The 18,802-nt window shown below is 47.5% G+C and overlaps 1 protein-coding gene across 3 annotated transcripts in view; it reads left to right on the top strand.

Moving 5' to 3' along the window:
- The first annotated feature begins 3,501 nt into the window (after positions 1-3,501).
- Positions 3,502-18,802, top strand: part of GMPS (guanine monophosphate synthase) — a 47,638-nt gene continuing 32,337 nt past the window's right edge. For 2 of the 3 annotated variants that reach the window (XR_014564344.1, XM_083739476.1), the window contains exon 1: positions 6,322-6,648. Coding sequence is in view for 2 of the 3 variants with exons in the window: in XM_083739476.1 (XP_083595602.1) it covers positions 6,622-6,648 (27 nt within the window). In the remaining variant the exon portion in view is untranslated. Of the gene's footprint in view, positions 3,647-6,321; positions 6,649-18,802 lie in introns of those variants that run through there. The other variant, XM_083739475.1, reaches the window with a different exon arrangement.

An 18,802-nucleotide genomic window follows, 5' to 3' on the forward strand; every position in this document is an offset into this window, starting at 1 on the left:
AGAAAGAGGCCTTGCCTGATGGAGTCTCTCCCCTCACCATCAGTCAAAGGCACTCAAGGAGGGTCCAAAGCAGGACTGGAGAGAGGGTGGTCTGAGTCCCAACGGAGCAGCCTAGAGGTCTGTGTTGGTCTCTGAGCCTGATAATTCTCTATCCATGCTCTAAAGCAGGCTTCCTCAACCTCAGCCCTCCAGATGTTTTTGGCCTACAACTCCCATGATCCCTAGCTGGCAGGACCAGTGGTCAGGGATGATGGGAATTGTAGTCTCAAAACATCTGGAGGGCCAAGGTTGAGGAAGTCTGCTCTAAAGCAGCACCTTTAGCAAACTACAATTCCTGTGAGCTGTGCCATTTTCTGTTTTGCCTCAGGCAGCAATATGTCTTGGGCCTGCTCCGGTGAACTCAGTGTGGTTTTCTTTTTCAATATGAAAAGGAGCACGTGGTTTTAGCTCAATCATTCTTATGTCTCTGTTCAAATACTGAGTTCAAGTAAACGTATTCCTACATACGCGTTCAGAGAGTTTCAGTCTTGCTTGAAAATAAATCTAATTGATTTCCTTATGGAAATTAGTTTTAAGAAAGTATACTTAGGATTGCAGATTGAGAGATGAAAACAGTAACATCCGAACATGGTTTGGTGTAACAATAACCACACACAGATACTTTTATTTTTTTGAAGATGTAAGGGACTCTTATGGAAGTAGCCAAAAGCATTCAGAATATTTAGGTAGACCCTTTGTCACAAGTGCTGAAAGCATTCAACAACAGCGGTATTGAAGCCTCGTGGGTCCACTTGAGATTTAAGGGACTGAAAGTCTTTTCAGGGTTGCCGCTAAACTGTCTGATTTGCTTTCGGCAAGGCCAGCTCTTTTGCAAAGTCTGATTGCATACAAAACCATCTAATCTACCAACCTTGAACTTCAGCTGTTGACTTGCCAATTAATCCAGCTTGAACTTTCAGTTTGCTAAACATCAAACGTAACAAAGCCAAAGCCGTTTGTGTACTTAAAGTGAACCTGAGGACTCAGCTAAACCAAAATCTGAATGATTTTCATCCGTTGAAAATATCAGTGTACAGTGTATTTCAGCCTTAACAAGGAGGAGTTAAAAACCCTTAAGAATATCACAAACGTGGTTGGCCCTTTTGTTAAGCAGACTGAGGCAGCTGCCTCAGGTGGCAGATGATGGAGGATGGGGAGTGTGGGCAAAATGTTGAAGGGCAGAGTTGTGTTTGCACTGCATGGCCTGCCACCCACCCACTAAGCTAGCCCACTGCCTTCAGATGTCATGGAAGATGTGTTTCAACCAGTGTTGAAATTAGATTTAACTGTCAATCCAGCTTCTTTCTGTATATGAAATTGTTGAGTATGTTGCCCTTCACCTCAGGCAGCAAAATGCCTTGTGCCAGACCTGATTGCAAAATAAAGGAAATAAATTATCACCTAAAAGCCCCTTGAACCGTGGCTCAAATTTTGGTGTGGACAAGAAGGGTTGGATCTATGAAGGTATGGAGTTGTAAAGGTGTTCCAAGGGTGTTTTCCAGGCCCTATGCTGGTTCTGAGGGGCATCCTAGGCCGGGAGAAAGGCTCTTTTTAAGGCAATCTTCACCAATGTGGCATCTTCTAAATGTCTTGGACTACAGCTCCCATCAGCCCCAGCCAGAACAGTCCGACTGGCTGAGGCTGATAGGGGCTGTAGTCCAAAATATCGAGAAGGTGCCAGGTTAATGAAGGGCAGCCGCTGGAAAAGGAAGATGGCAAAGTCTTGCTTCCTGTCTGGTTCTGAGTGGCCTTGCTTCACCACCCTCAGCAGCAGTCTTTGCACAGCTGCCACTCAAATAATGTGATAATGCTGAGAACCATTGCAGTGAGCAGGGTGCAACTCCTATCATAGGGAAAACAAACAGAAAAGTTAGAAACGGGTGGTTTTTGGGCTGATTCCAGAGCAGCCCGGCTTCCTTTACTTGACCTAGACAGGAAGTTTGACCATAGATGTTAGAGGACCCAATTCCATTGTCTGGAAGAAAAGAAGACTTCACATGCAGTGTTAGCTCCCCTGTGAGAAGTGAGAAGAAGGCTAACTCTCAGTTTCAGAGGGCCTGGTCCAGCCCCCCACCTCCCCAAGCAAAAGTTTCTCACCCCAAGACCTCTACCCCTCAATTTTGGAAAGGCAAAGAATTAAAGCAGACATAGCACCGAGTTGGGAGTGGGGAATGCAAATTGCAGGTGGATCATTTTATGAGTAGAGTTTGATGCAGATTGGTCATTTTATGTTTGGAGATAGCCCTCATTTTGCTGATAAGGGGTGTGTGAGCTTGTGTGGTGGACATGATAGTGTGGGGTGGCTGGCCACACCTCCCACCTCCCTGTGGCCCCTAGATGGTTTTGGCCCCTGAGCCAATGAAAAAGTTAGTCACCCCTGGTCTACACATTCAGTTAGTACAGTGGTACCTCGGGTTAAGTACTTAATTCGTTCCGGAGGTCCGTTCTTAAACTGAAACTGTTCTTAACCTGAAGCACCACTTTAGCTAATGGGGCCTCCTGCTGCCGCTGTGCACGATTTCTGTTCTCATCCTGAAGCAAAGTTCTTAACCTGAAGCACTATTTCTGGGTTAGCGTAGTCTGTAACCTGAAGCATATGTAACCTGAAGCGTATGTAACCCGAGGTACCACTGCATGTGGAGACAGTATTGTCGCCCCTGGCCTCACCTACAAGCTCCAAACATTCAAGTGGTGATGAGAAAGGGTTCTGCATGTGTACGATTGAATACACACAAGCCCTCCTCGTGTGTTATGATTCAGAGTAAACCAAACACATGAGGTGGGCAGCAAGGAAAAGCACACTAACTCTGCCCTTGCCCTAAACTTGTGGAGGGTGACTGATCTGAAGTGGAGCAGTGGGGGGCGGACCTTCAGCACTTGTGGAGGCTCCCTGAACATTGATTTTCCAGGTTTCTAAAGTTCAAAAGGAGCCTCATGTATAGGCAATCACTGCAAATTGAGGGTAACGCAAATGACCAGGAAAGGGCAGAGCTAGGCGTCTCAACGCTGCTGCCTGCCCCTTCATAACACATGAAGAGGGTTATTGCACCAGGTACATAAAATGCCTATTTGTGCACAATAGTGCCTGTTGTTGCCTTCATCTGAACATGTGGAGGAGACCAAGGAGGCAGGCCAGCCAGCAGGGTCCTGCTCCTACTCTCAGAATACATAACAAAAGTGAAAACAGAGCTATTGTGAGGTGGAAGAATTCTGATGCGGTGGCAGAGCTGAGCGTGCCATTTCATATTGCAGACGGGGATGGCCCTTTAAAATGTTTCCTTAAAAAAACACCACGCACACTTGCAAAAGTCTAGCACATCAGAGGAGGTCTAGCTCAGAATGTTCCCAGCTGTACTCATTTGGGACTTGAAGGGGAGGAATTATTATTCTTTGAGGCAAGGCAGCAATCCTGAAAGGCACCCACCACCACCATCTGAAGTGGTACTGTCCATTATGCCACCTCAGATCTCTTGTTACTTCTGCCTCTGCAGACCCAAAGCCTAAACTGCTGCTCTTAGGGAACAACGTGGGAGTGGGGCAGTTTACCCCTGTCTTGGTGCCAGCAAAAATGTTTTCCTTTTTCTTTTTCAAGTGGATAGCATCCAAGGTACCGTATTCCATGATGAAGTCCCTGGAGCAGAGGTACAACACAAACACACCTACCCACCCACCCCGTGGTAAAAGGTAAAGGGATCCCTGACCGTTAGGTCCAGTCGCGGACGACTCTGGGGTTGCGGCGCTCATCTCGCTTTATTGGCCAAGGGAGCCTGTGTACAGCTTCCGGGTCATGTGGCCAGCAGGACTAAGCCGCTTCTGGCGAACCAGAGCAGTGCACGGAAACACTGTTTACCTTTCCACCGGAGCGGTACCTACCGGTATTTATCTACTTGCACTTTGATGTGCTTTCGAACTGCTAGGTTGGCAGGAGAAGGGACCGAGCAACGGGAGCTCACCTCGTTGTGGGGATTCGAACCACCGACCTTCCAATCGGCAAGCCCTAGGCTCAGTGGTTTAGACCACGACGCCAAATTTAGGGGATAGTATGGCAGTTTTCATTTCATAGTGGTTAGAGTGTCTGATTATTAGCTGGGAGACTAATAATCCACACTCGGCCGTGAAGCTCACCTTGGGTCAGCCTAACCTACCTCACAGGTTTGTTGTGGGGATTAAATCAGGGGTATAGCATGTAAGCCACCTTGAGCTCCTTGGAGAAAAAGGTGGCATATATGAAGGAGAACTACCTGAAAATGATTTACAGATGGTATTTAACTCTGAATAGGCTTGCTAAGATGTACAGTATAAGACTGAATCAGATAAGTGCTGGAGATGCAATGGGGTTGAGGGTACATTCTTTCATATGTGGTGGACCTGTAAAAGGGTAAAAGAGTATTGGGAAATAATTTATAATGAATTGAAAAAAATGTTTCAAAGCACTTCCCAAAAAACACAATCAAACAACCAGTCTTTTTTTGGGGGATAATTCAGACGGAAATTCCCAGGTGTCAAAAAAGGTTATTTATGTATGCCACTACTGAGGCCCGTGTTTTGTTAGCCGAAAAACAGAAAATGAGCGAGGTCCCAACTAAAGAAGAATGGCAACTTCAACTGATGGAATATGTGCAGCTTACAGACCTAACATATAGAATAAGAGAACAAGAAGAATATATGTTTAAAGAAGATTGGAAAATGTTTATTGAATATATGTGAGGAAATTGTGTACACTTGAAATCGTTGGCAGCATTAAGATAAATTCAACAGTGTAAATAAGTTTTGATGGATGTAATAATGCAATACTGAATAGTTTAGTAGTTTATGTAAAATATGCAGGGATTTGTTATGCAAAATGAACCATGGAAAGAGAAGAAGGGAAGTCACCGATACATAAAGGTTGTTTAAATGAATAATCTAAATTGTAAAACAGTAAGTTTAATAAAAATTATATATATAAAAGAGAAAAGGGTGGCATATAAATGCAACTAAATTAGGAAGTTGTGATCAAGAACCCTGCTTCCCTTTTGCTTCAGATTTCTTGAGGACTACATACTTGCCTCAGACATCCTGGGATGGAGCCTGTGGCCAATGTACGTTCAAGTTGATAAGCGGGTTCCTAGTTAGGTAATCACAAGACGGGGACAAATTTTTAGGTTTTTAAGCTAATATAAGTAGATTAAAAATAATTATTTGGATATTTAAACTCTGACTCCTGCCCCATTTGTGGTACCTTCAAAACAAAGATTTAGTTGATCTATGTAGGCTTTCCCAAACTTGGGTCTCTAGCTGTTTTTGGACTACAACTCTCATCATCCCTAGCCAGCAGGACCAGTGGTCAGGGATAAGGGAGTTGTAGTCCAAAAATCAGCTGGAGACCCAAGTTTTGGAAAACCCTGATAGGATGGTGGAAGGAGGCAGGAAATCTGACCATTTGGTTAGTTGCCTTAAGCAACACATCAAAGGCCGGAGACCCTCTGGGAGTCCAGTTCCCGTCATCTGTGACCACTGGGTCTAATGGGAGTCGAAGTCCACCAACAACTCGGATGATCTCAGCTTCCTCACCCCTGCTATGCAGGGTGCATCTTAGTTATTTACTGCATAACATTTATACACCGCTTGACTGCTAAAAAGTGGCTGCTGCAACCCAGCCAGATGGGCGGGTTACATATATGGTCATCATCATCAAAACCCAACCGATCAAAGCGGTTTACCAAAAGATCGAGACACCCCAAAGACAATTTTTTGGTGGCATGGCTTTCGCGGACTCTCCAAAGCTGATGCCGTGACATATTTTTTTAACCCTTTACGTGCCTCGAGACTTTTGGTAGGAATCCCCCTCAGTGGCGTAGCGTGGGGGGTGCAGGGGGGCCCGGCCGCACCATCTGGGGGTTAGGGTTAGGGGGCGCAAATCCACGGGTTAGGGGGCGCAAATTACTTGCCTTGCCCCGGGTGCTGACAACCCACGCTACGCCACTGATCCCCCTCTTCCCGTTTCCCCTCCGGCCGGGCGCAACTGCAACGGGCTGCATTTACCCTCGGGTAAAAAAGCGTGCCGAGGATCGTGGCCCTGTAAGCGGGGCAAAAAACAACAACTCCAAAACCTGCATTTCCCTCCTTTCAAGCCAGCCTTTATTGCTCGAGGCGCGCGGACACCCCACGGGCGAGTCTCCCTCTTTCTATAAATGGGTAGCATTGCGTTCCCTTCCCCCGGCGGCCTCCCCGCGCCTTCTCCGTCCGCCAGTGGGCGGGCTCGGCGCGCCGCTCTTGCTCCTGCCCTTCTTCTCCCGCCCGGCGCCGAAGAAGGCGGTCCGCGGGGCGCCGGGCTCCTCCTCGCGGGCGGCGCGTCCTGGCGGGGCGGGCGGGCAGGATTAGCTCATCTCGGCCGCGGAGAGGCAGCACAGCGGCGGCAGCAGCAGCAGCCAGAGCGGCGGCCCCTCGGTAGCCTCGTCCTCCTTCCCGCCCGCCTCGTTGCGCGCTGCTTCCCGGCGCCCTCTCCCTCGGGCGGCGGCGGCGGCTGTGCGCACACGGACCCGGGCGCGCAGCAGCTCGTCCCCCTCCAAGCCTCCGGCGTTTCCAACCCCGGCCGGCTCTATGGCTGTGTGCAATGGAGACGCCAAGGTCAGTGCCGCGGCGCCGGCGGCGGGAGGGACGGGGAGGCGAAGGGGGAAGAGCGAGCGAGGCAGGCGGGGAAGGGAGAGCGGCGCCGCGGCCCCTCCGCCTTCCGCCGGCCCTGCCAGGCGAGCTTCCTCCGGGGGGCTTTGTGTGTGGCGGCGGCGGCGGCGGCGGCGCGTCGTGCCGGAGGCGGGAGCCATCTGGGGCGAAGGGCGAGCCCGGCTCCCCGCGCGGCTTCCACCTCCTTCTAGGGTGGCCCCCCACCCAGGCAAACACCCCCACGGAGCTTCGCCTCTTCAGGAAACGACACCCCTCTCCCTCTCCATTTGCGCGGCGTTCCCCTTTTGCTTCTCGCCGGGCACATGGGGAGAAAAGGCGCGGGGGGAGGGGAGGAAGAGGAAGGGAGGGTGGCTGGCACCCGCCTCCCCCAGCGCGGGCACCCGGGAAGGAAGGAGCTCGCCGAGCGCCCGGCCCCCAAAGTCCGCGGTAGTCCCTCCCCTTCCCCTCCAGGCGCGTTCCCACTGCCACTTGCCCCACATGGGCTGTTTTTGCTGCTGCGGCTGCTGCCTCCTTGCCTGGCAGAACGAGCCCCCACCTTTCTCTTTCTTTTCTTGCCCCCCACCCACCCCTATTACTGGTCACAGGAAGGCAATCAACTCCTATGCCACTGGCAGAGCGGGCTGGATTATTATTTTTTTGGGGGGGAGAGGAGAGATAAAGAACTTTTGCCCAAGTCTGATTCTTTTCAAAAGACCTCTTCCTCTTATAAGCCTAGGCAATGTCAGCTGTCTGTTATGGGGCAGTCCCCCCCCCCCCCCGCCAACCCCCTTTTAGATGAGGATTTGTGTGTGAACATTTGTACCTGACGGAAACAGTGTTTAAGAAGTGTGGTGGGCTCTGCCACGGTAAAAAAAATATACTTTTTTTACTGCATCCTCGTACTTTTACAGTTGCCTGTAAGTTCTCGTAACACCCCTTAAACTCTGCTTATCGGGATGGTCAAAGGCTTTGCACAACACACACACACTCTCTCTCTCTCTCACACACACTTACTTTTGAGTGCATGCTTGTCTGTAAAGTGTGTGTAACCCGTCTGAGAAACTTTGAGAACAGGGACGTTTTGAAAGCATACTCATTTTGAAGTTTTAATACTGGCACGGTAAGAAGTCTTGGAGGAATTGCTCTTTCCTTCCCGGTTGAGCATGGGTCAGGGGTGGGTGGGGTGGAGACAACTCTCCGGGTTCACCTTTGGAAAGCTTCCCTCCTGTGACCAAATTGCTTCTGTGTTGTCTGATGGTTGTTCCCCAGGGCACCCCAGACTTAACTTGAAAGCAACACTTCCCCCCTTTTTGATACAGCAAATATGTTACAAGTCTGTGTCTCTAATGCAAGCCTAATTCCCAAATAAGAGTTTTCAGAACTTTGAAGTTCTGTATACAGTAGATGGCAAAGCTAGAATTGGTTCAAAAGCAATAAAGTTTATATTTTACCAAGCAGACCGAGGAATGATGTGCTCCAATATTAGGCTATTTCAGAGGATGCTAATGATGTGTACATTTAATAAATAATAAGCAGGGACATAAGTGGATTGGAATGGCTTATGTCTGTTGAGTCAGACCTCATGGCCTTTTTTCCTGTTAGAGAAAACTTCGTACATTTGATTTAGTAGCAGAGACGTTACTAGACTGGTAATATGCTACAAGATGGTGGGGGGAAATAGCCAAAATCCTATTTGTCTATCCTGTCTAGACTGAATCAAATGGGCACAATCTCTTTCCCTTGGAATTCCCTTTTCTGGCTCTTCAAATAATCTGGGGAAGGGGAGTGTAGCAAGTTTCCTTACACTGAATTAAACCATTGGTCCTGCTAGTTCAGTATTGCACACACCAGGTCTGCAGGATTTCAGACATGGGTCTCTCTCAGGCCTACCTGGAGATGCTCCCAAGCCTACCTGGGGCTTTCTGCATGCAAAGCAGATGCTCTACCACTGAGCAAATGTTTAATGTTTCAGATTAAAGGCATTGATGATATGGAAGAGACATCATTTATTTCATAATTTATAAAGTGCCCAGAGAATGCCCAAGCAGTGTACAGAAATAGAAATGTAAAACCCATTGCTAAATGACCTGGTTCCAGCTCTAAGGTCCTATGATTTTATGAAGACCAAGAAACATTAAAAGCAACAGAAATAAAATAGACTGGTTTGAGAAGGCACGGGAGAAAAGAAAACACATTAAAAAAACAGCACAGTGTTGGAAGTTGCTTCACTTTTGAGACAGTGTTGGAAACTCAAGATGAATAAGACGTAGCTCAGTTGGTTAGTGCGTGGTGCTGACAACCTCCAAGGTTGCCGGTTCGATCCCATAAGGGACAGCAGCATATTCCTGTATTGCAGGGGGTTGGACTAGATGATCCTTAGGTTCCTTTCCAACTCAATGATTCTATGAGATATCCCGTTTTATGAGATAAGCTAGGTGCCAAATGGCTCCTTAAACCGGGGTTGCAGTTGGCAAAACGTCTAGTTGCTATTTTGGGGCAAGACAGCTCGAAAGTCTTAGATGGACAGACTGTGATTGATTCTCAGTTAAACATCTGGCTAGTTCAGATGGTAACCTTGAGCTAGGTTAAGAGATTTGAGAACTTAAAGAAGAAGAGCAACTTGATTCAGGGACAGTCCACATATATATTGGCCTATTCCGACCTCTTTCTTTTCCTGCTGCTCAGGCTGCACAGAAAAAGCATTTTGGCTCCAGAAATTCATTTTCCGACCGTGTAGATAAAATATAACAGATTTCTACAGGATGGGGTGTTAATGTGGTGAAAGCAGTCCAGATCCAAGGATCCCCCGGCATGCACCTCCAGATGGGTGACATCTGGCTTGAGAGCAGTACATGTGAAAAGGATCTAGGGGTCTTGGTTGACCACAAACTTGACATGAGCCAACAGTGTGACGTGGCAGCTAAAAAAGCCAATGCAATTCTGGGCTGCATCAATAGGAGTATAGCATCTAGATCAAAGGAAGTAATAGTGCCACTCTATTCTGCTCTGGTCAGACCTCACCCGGAGTACTGTGTCCAGTTCTGGGCACCACAGTTCAAGAAGGACACTGACAAACTGGAACGTGTCCAGAGGAGGGCAACCAAAATGGTCAAAGGCCTGGAAACGATGCGTTATGAGGAACGGCTAAGGGAGCTGGGCATATTTAGCCTGGAGAAGAGGAGGTTAAGGGGTGATATGGTAGCCATGTTCAAATATATAAAAGGATGTCACATAGAGGAGGGAGAAAGCTTGTTTTCTGCTGCTCCAGAGAAGCGGACACGGAGCAATGGTTCCAAACTACAAGAAAGAAGATTCCACCTAAACATGAGGAAGAACTTCCTGACAGTAAGAGCTGTTTGACAGTGGAATTTGCTGCCAAGGAGTGTGGTGGAGTCTCCTTCTTTGGAGGTCTTTAAGCAGAGGCTTGACAACCATATGTCAGGAGTGCTCTGATGGTGTTTCCTGCTTGGCAGGGGGTTGGACTCGATGGCCCTTGTGGTCTCTTCCAACTCTATGATTCTAAGATGGTGGAGATATCAGGCACTATCCTGGTACCCAGGCATCTTCACTTGGTCTCAGGTGGTCAAAAGCCAGGAGCAAAATGCGCCTGGCTAATTTCAAACACTGTTTTGAGACAAGAGAATTCCAGAGAACCGGTGCCAAAACTTAAAACGACTTACCTGAGTCCCAGCAAACTTCACCACAGGGACATGTGGCACTATTAGCAGGTCTTTATACACACACACCTGAGTGACCCAGGTAGGATGTGTGTGTGGCGGGGGAGAGGCAGCTTCTCAGATCCTTCCCAGATCCCAGTAGGAAAACCTTGACTCGATAACTCTCTTAACAAAGGTGTTGCATGTTCTTGATAGATTGCCCCAGTGAGCATTTGTTCCAGAGGCTGGCATTGCCTTCTTGTAAACGCCTTGCTTGCCTTTATAGACTTGCAGTATTCTGATCTGGTGGGTCATTTTGTATGGTAGAGAACAGTGGCTGCCTAGCTGATGTATGTAACCCACCTAATTTTGCAAGGTGGGGGTGAATGAGTGAAATAAGCATGTGTGAATAAGAGTGAGAGTGATCAGAATACGCAGCACGCAACCAGCTAACACCAACTGTGTCAACCGTAGAATTTTTATTGGACATGTTCTTAGTAATTCTGCTCTGTTTTCTCATTTCTCCGCAGAAGGTTCAGCTACTTTTTCTTTGCACTTCCAATGCTTAAGTGTGTACAGGTCGCAACACAAAAAACTTTTGCAGCCTGAGCTGTCTGTGAAAGTGTTCAGTTTTCAGAAAGTTTTCCCAGACTATGAACCTGTTATATTAGTAGATTTCTCTCCAGTCTCTTCATCTACATAAGGAAGCTTTGAACTCCTTACTTGTTGCGCAAATCTTCTGACGATTTTTGCCTTTGTTTCAGCCTGATTCTGTGCAGGGTTTTGTGAGCCCATTGAAGTCAAGGTGGGTTGTGTAACTCACTTTGTACAGGAATGCAGCCTGCTCCCTCCCTTTTAAAAACATGCATGTGTATAACATGTTAGAAAGCTTGTTTGCTGTTAGCTGCATACGCCTGGTAATACTGGAGTTTTCTAAATGCTTTCTGACAGGAGGAACGATGAGCAAGGGGTTCTCTATGGCATCTTTTATAAGTCTGCTGTGGTCACTGACACTGACTAAGGTTTATCCAGTTAGAATGCTAGTGGACTGTCCCCCTTTCAAAACTTTTCTAGGGGGTATGTTATTCTAGATGGTTGCTGGTAGCAGTTTAGCTTTCTCCATGATGCCTCCACAGTTTCTTCTTTGTGGCCATGGAACGTGCGTACCAATGTGGAATATAATATAGCCATCCCTAGCCTGGTACCTAACAGATGCTGTTGGACTACAACTTCCAACATCTGGGACCATTAGTGATGCTGGCTGGGACTGTGGAGCTGGAATCACAACAGCACCTGTGAGGGTAACAGTTCCTGATCCCTGTCATAACATCCAAATCACAAACTCAGTGGCAGTTCTGGTGCCAGTTCGACATAGCTACAAGCCCTAGCATCCTTGAGCACTAACCATGCTGCATAAGGCTGACAGGAGCTGTAGTCCAAGAGATCTGGAGGGTACCAGGTTGGGGAAGCCTGGTGTAATGTGTGCAGATGAAGACGGCCTGTTCTCTCCCCCTCCCTTGTGTTAAAGTAAAGGTAAAGGGACCCCTGACTGTTAGGTCCACTCGTGACCGACTCTGGGGTTGCGGCGCTCATCTCGCTTTATTGGTCGAGGGAGCCGGCTTTTGTCCGCAGACAGCTTCCGGGTCATGTGGCCAGCATGACTAAGCCGCTTCTGGCAAACCAGAGCAGCACACGGAAATGCTGTTTACCTTCCCGCCGGAGCAGTACCTATTTATCTACTTGCACTTTGACGTGCTTTAGAACTGCTAGGTTGGCAGGAGCAGGGACCGAACAACGGGAGCTCACCCCGTCGTGGGGATTCGAACTGCCGACCTTCTGATCGGCAAGTCCTAGGCTTTGTGGTTTAACCCACAGCACCACCCGTGTCCCTTCCCTTGTGTTAGGGAAACTGAATTATCCTTGATCAGCTGTAGTTTCCTGGGAGTCTGTGCTCATAGGTGGGTGAGTGCGTGCTGCTGCTCTTTTTGGGGAACTTGAACGTTATGATTTTGTCAGACTGAGCCCCCACCCCCTTTCCACATTCATCTTTGAATCAATTTCCCAATTGCTTCCTCTTGCCGGTTCCACGTTGGGGATGTTTGTTATGACCAAGCCTTGTCAGGTGCGAGGTTTGACAAGTAACAGTCATCGTGATAAGTTAAACACATAGCTGTCACTAGGGAAAGTATAAGAAATATTCTCCACATGATGTAACCAGTGGATTTGCCTTGTGAAAAGTGAATGTGGCAGATGGGCTGTGGGAAGACACATTAGATACAGAGAACTGCTCCTGTATGGATGACCTTTGTTTCTCAACTTAGAAACAAAAGGGCAGGGGGAGAATTCTGTATGAACATTGGCATCTGTGAACTCAGAACAGCTCTGTGAATTGAGATGAGTGCATGCATGTGTCAAGCATGTCGAACGGACTTCATTTAATGCTGGGAATCTGTTTGCCTTAAATTGTTAATTATCCCTGAGTATGCTGATTCTGAGAATATTTTGATGAAAAGGTCCAAATCAATCTTTAGCTGATCTTCAGAGGCCTGTGGTAGAAATTGCACTTTTTACTTGGGCAGCAAAAGCTTTTTTAACATCACCTGGTCAAATGGCATTTAAATTCACTTGTGATACTCACTTTTCAGTGCAAAATAATCTTGGATGGTAGTGAATATGATAATTTCCATCCATCCTTCTCTGTAAGTACTTAGGGTGGATTTCAGAGATGTAAAAATGCAACATTAGGTAAAGGTAAAGGGACCCCTGACCATTAGGTCCAGTCGTAGCCGACTCTGGGGTTGTGGCGCTCATCTCGTTTTCAGCTTCTGGGTCATGTGTCCAGCATGACTAAGCCGCTTCTGGCGAACCAGAGCAGCGCACAGAAACGCCGTTTACCTTCCTGCTGGAGCAGTACCTATTTATCTACTTGCACTTTGATGTGCTTTCGAACTGTTAGTTTGGCAGGAGCAGGGGCTGAGCAACGGGAGCTCACCCCGAGGCAGGGATTCGAACTGCTGACCTTCTGATCAGCAAGTCCTAGGCTCTGTGGTTTAACCCACAGCGCCACCCGCGTCCCACCCAAGCTGGGTCCTAAAATATATATATCTCTTAGGTGTCAAAAAGCCTGAGTAAAGGAAGCCTATGATGAAAACTGTACAATGAAGGCACCAGATGTGCCTTTCTGGGCAGGGAATTCCATAGTATAGGGGCAAGGTAAGGTGTATAGATTTGATTTATATTTATTTGATGCCTTTATTTCCCTTCTTCCTTTCCCAGCTACTTACATAGCTAGTTGGCATGCGCATGCCACACATTCCACCCACCCACCAGTAATGTCAATGACTTTTGCTAAACCAGTCCTGATGTTTTGAGTGTTTTGACATTAGAGCAAAGAAGGGGTTCCTTTTGCAGAATAGGCTAGTATAGGATTGGGCTCCCATCTTTGTTTCAGTTTGGGGTATTCATGATCTCTAGAACTTGCACAGGAAACTGCCAGTAAAGCAAATCATGAGATGACTTTAAAAAAATATTTCATCATGTAATTGGTTTGTTTGGTTGATCAGTCACAGATAACTGCAGACTTCTCATGAATGAGATGATTTATTTCAGTGCGGACGCTTGTGATTTGAATTAATCTACACAATCTGATATCTTGAAAAGAGAAGAAAAGGGCCTATTGTAATTTTATTCTGACCTCCCTTGTCTCCCGTCACAGCCTTCTTTCCTGAATGAAGTTTTTCAATTCAAATGTTCTTAGCTCGTTAATGATTTCCCCTTTATCTAATTTCAGTTGTATTCGAAACTATGTGCCATGTAGAATCCTACTATTGCAGCTACTGACCACAGTACTCTGCATTCACTTAGAGTGAATCCACATGATGGTATTATGACAGGGGTCAGCAAACTTTTTCCGCAGGGGGCCGGTCCACTGTCCCTCAGACCTTGTGGAGGGCCGGACTATCTTATCTATCTACTTATCTATCTATTCCTATGCACACTGCGAGGGGGACAATAGTCCTCCTCCCCACCCACCCCAGCCCCAGCCACCTTCTTGGTTTGCCGCCTGCCTCATTCGCTGAAGGGCTGGCAATGTTGGCACGAAACGGGCATCCTCCCCGCCTAGAGAAGGAAGGTGCTGTGCTTGCTTTCCCAGGGGCTGCTGCTACTATCACCACCACTGCTGCTGCTTCTCCTGAATACGTTGCCTATTGCTCAGGCTGACTGAACGTCGAATGGTTAAGTCATGTCATAATACAGGGGCCAGCAAACTACGGCCCCTGGGCAGGGTCAGGCCCACCTGGGTCCTAAATCTGGCCCGTGCCGCGAAGCCAGAACCTGCCGCGGAGCTGAGACTCCTGGCAATGGCAACGGAGGAAGAGGCCGAGTGGCGGTGGCTCTGCCAATCAAACGCCACTCCTGGTTTACCTCAGCGCGGTGTGGGGACATCTCTGCCAATCAAACACCGCACTTGGTTTGATGGGCAGAGCCACCACCACTCAGCCTCTTCCACCGCCACTACCACCTTGGTGCTCCTGTGGGCTCAGTTTGGTTAAGTTGTGATGTTAACCATAGTTAGCATGCAAGAGGATGGTAAAAAGTAAAGGACCCCTGGACGGTTAAGTCCAGTCAGAGGCGACTATGGGGTGTGGCACTCATCTCGCTTTTCAGGCCATAGGAGTGGCGGTTGGTCCACAGACAGCTTTCCAGGTCATGTGGCCAGCATGACTAAACTGCTTCTGGCACAACGGAACATCATGACGGAAGCCAGAGCTCATGGAAATGCCGTTTACCTTCCTGCCACAGTGGTACCTATTTATCTACTTGCACTGGCATGTTTTTAAACTGCTAGGTGAGCAGGAGCTGGGACAGAGCAATGAGAGCTCACCACCGTCATGTGGATTTGAACCGCCGACCTTCTGATCGGCAAGCGGTTTAGACCATAGTGCCACCCATGTCCTGTGTAAGAGAGAGACCACAAGTGGGGAAGGAGGAAAATAGAAGGGAGAACGGAGAGGAAATAAAAGTTTCTGGAATATTGTTAGCCACCGTTAGTACTACTTTACTAGGGGAAAGGAATGTAAACGGAAGTAGAAAAACAAGCTTTGCCCAATGCATCCCCCTTCAATGTTCCATTTGTGCTTGTATGGCAGAAGAGCCTTTTGTATTTTGTTTTGAAAACAGATGCAGTACATATACACTGCAAACCTCTAAACCCCGAGGATATTGCTATATTTAATCCTCTGTTACTTTTGCATTTGGCAGTTATAGTCTCTCTCTCTCTCTCTCTCTCTCTCTCTCTCTCTCACACACACACACACACACACACACACACACATTACAAGATTGCCTTAACACCCAGTCGAAATCTGTAATCTTGTATCCAGTTGCACTCTTATAAAATCAAACTGATTAGCGTGAGATGCATGCAACACATGACTGACTGCAGTATTTTAATGTGGAACCCATTCCGTACCTCTTCCTTAAGAGCATGCGTGGAATGATGCATAGCAGCCTTGATTTCTTAAATCAAGAATGATTGCTTATTCACAAATGACATCCAAGGCTCCCTGATGCCATGGACATTAGGAATTGAACCATGGTTGCTGGAACCAGACTGGGACCTAAGTCTGGTGAGTTTAGGGCTTTAGGTAACATGAAACCTCTGGGTTGTAGAGGCCTAGTATAAAAATACTTGTGTCTGTGCCTGACCAACAGAACAGTACCGTCTCCAACTCCAGCTCCTAATTTTGGGGATCTTTTATTGCCCAAGTTCATGCACACCTGAGCCATAAACAGTGTTCAAAATTAGCCAGGTGCCAGACTCGTTTTGCAACTGTTGCAGTTCCAGTTGCGACCACATGGAGATTTCCGCATGACAGGTTGGCGACTGGGGAAAGCAAATGTCATTTAGAGAAGGATCTGAAATATTTTCCTTGAAACAGTTTTATTCTGGATTGTTTTATCTAATGTTTTGATGTGCTGTAAAATGCTTTGAGCTTTGTTCTTTAAAATATAAAGCGGTATAGAAATAGAATGAATCTTCATCATCATCATCATCCCATTGGGGGTGGGAACAGTGCCTAGGCATTCCATTGTGGCAGCCTATGCGCCAAGGAGAAAATGCTTAATTTAGCACAGTATAAAGGAAGTGTTCTGTCTGTGAGTTGTTTTCTTCTGATTGCAGTCAGTCTCTTAATTTAAAAAAATTACTAAAGTGTGTGTCAGGGCTGCGTGAAATCTGGTTTTCAACATTGTGATATATCACCAGCTAAATATTGTGTTATACTAATATATCACAATGTCTGAAATACGGATGGAGCTATGTAGAGGCATTGGCTGGCTTCACAGTTTTCCCCACATCCTGATTTTTGCCAGTGAATGCTTTTGTGATTTGCTGCCCACTGTGTGGAGCAGGGGACAGCTGAGCCAAAAGAGTTAACAGGGGCTTCAGGAATTGAGAGAAGCATTGACTGGCTTCATGGTTTTTCACTCATTGTGGTTCTTGCATAGCACACACACACACACACACACACGTCATGATTCGTGATATATTGCCAGGTCAGAAATGATGAAACTGATATCACAATATGGACTTCAAACGAGTTTTGAAGCCCTAATGCGTAGGTCATTTCAGTTCATACTGTGAAGGAGAGTATTATGGTATGGGCAGACCTACAGTGGTGCTCCGCAAGACGAATGCCTCGCAAGACGGAAAACCCGCTAGACGAAAGGGTTTTCCGTTTTGGAGGCGCTTCGCAAAACGAATTTCCCTATGGGCCTCCTTCGCAAGACGAAAGCCCATAGGGAAATCTCCAGGACAGCGGGGAAGCACAGCGCGTCTTCCCCACTGTCCTCGAACCTCCTCCGAAGGCTGCCCCGAAGGCTGGCGGTGGGGCGGAGAGACCTCCTCCCCCCGCCAGGCTTCGGAAGGCTCCTCCGAAGGCTGGCGGTGGGGCGGAGAGACCTCCTCCCGCCGCCAGCCTTCGGAAGGCTGCCCCGAAGGCTGGCGGTGGGGCGGAGAGACCTCCTCCCCCCGCCAGGCTTCGGAAGGCTCCTCCGAAGGCTGGCGGTGGGGCAGAGAGACCTCCTCCCACCACCAGGCTTCGGAAGGCTCCTCCGAAGGCTGGCGGTGGGGCGGAGAGACCTTCTCCCCGCACCAGCCTTGGGATGGCTGCTCCGAAGGCTGGCGGTGGGGCGGAGAGACCTTCTCCCCGCGCCAGCCTTCGGATGGCTGTCCTGAAGACTTGCAGTGGGAGGAGGGTTTTCCTTCCCACCGCCAACTTTCAGAATGCTGTTCTGAATGTTGGTGTGGGGAGGAAAAACCCTCCTCCCACTGCAAGCTCCTGGAACAGAGGAGAAGCGCTGCGCGCCTTCCCCTCTGTTCCCGTACCTGTCCTGAAGGCTTGCGGTGGGGAGAAAAGCCCTTCTCCGCACCGCCAGCCTGGCAAGCAGTCTCCATAGGAACGCATTAATTGATTTTCAATGCATTCCTATGGGAAACCGTGCTTCGCAAGATGAAAAACTCGCAAGAAGAAAAAATTTGCGTAACGAATTAATTTCGTCTTGCGAGGCACCACTGTATTTGTATGGAAGTAGCCCCATTTATTCCCTTCATGAGTGCAATTCATTTATTTATATCCATCTATCAGTCACTTCCCTTGAAATACCTCAAAGCAGTTTCACAATAAAAACAATTTCACAATTTCACATATACACATATCATATTTTTTGTTCTATAAGACTCACTTTTTCCCTCCTAAAAAGTAAGGGGAAATGTGTGTGTGTCTTATGGAGCGAATGCAGGCTGTGCAGCTATCCCAGAAGCCAGAACAGCAAGAGGGATTGCTGCTTTCACTGCACAGCGATCCCTCTTGCTGTTCTGGCTTTTGAGATTCAGAATATTTTTTTCTTGTGTTCCTCCTCCAAAAACTAGGTGCGTCTTGTGGTCTGGTGCGTCTTATAGAGTGAAAAATACGATATATACAACTATAGACAATTTCACATCCTATACCACCTGAATCTCTTAAGCTACGCTTCCAGATACATCCACAAAGGTTGCTAGAATATGCATTTTATTAGCCCATGTGTCTCTGCAGCTAGTGCTAGTAATTTATTGTGACACATCCTTAGCCTGATTAAGGATGCAGTCTCATCTCATTTCTAAAATCTTCCCATCCTGTTTACCTGAAAGTAGTACGTTTTTGCCCAAGCTGAGTGGCTGTTACAAGCTTCCTCTTGGGTGACCCTCTCCCATAAAAGTGTTGCTAATTACTAGATGCTGCTTCTAGCAGAAGCAATTGCAAAAAAGGAAGGAAGGGTTAGAGCCCTAGGAAGGGGTGCAAAATGACCAACATTGCATCTATATTCATTAATAAATAGTGTCTGTTAAACTTGACTAATGCAACGTGTTTTTCCTAAATTTTCTATTTATTGCATATAATGTTACAGTCTAGGGTTGTTGTTGC

This window comes from Podarcis gaigeae (genome assembly GCF_964106915.1).
Source record: "Podarcis gaigeae genome assembly, chromosome: 5".
Classification (NCBI taxonomy): Eukaryota; Metazoa; Chordata; class Lepidosauria; order Squamata; family Lacertidae; genus Podarcis; species Podarcis gaigeae.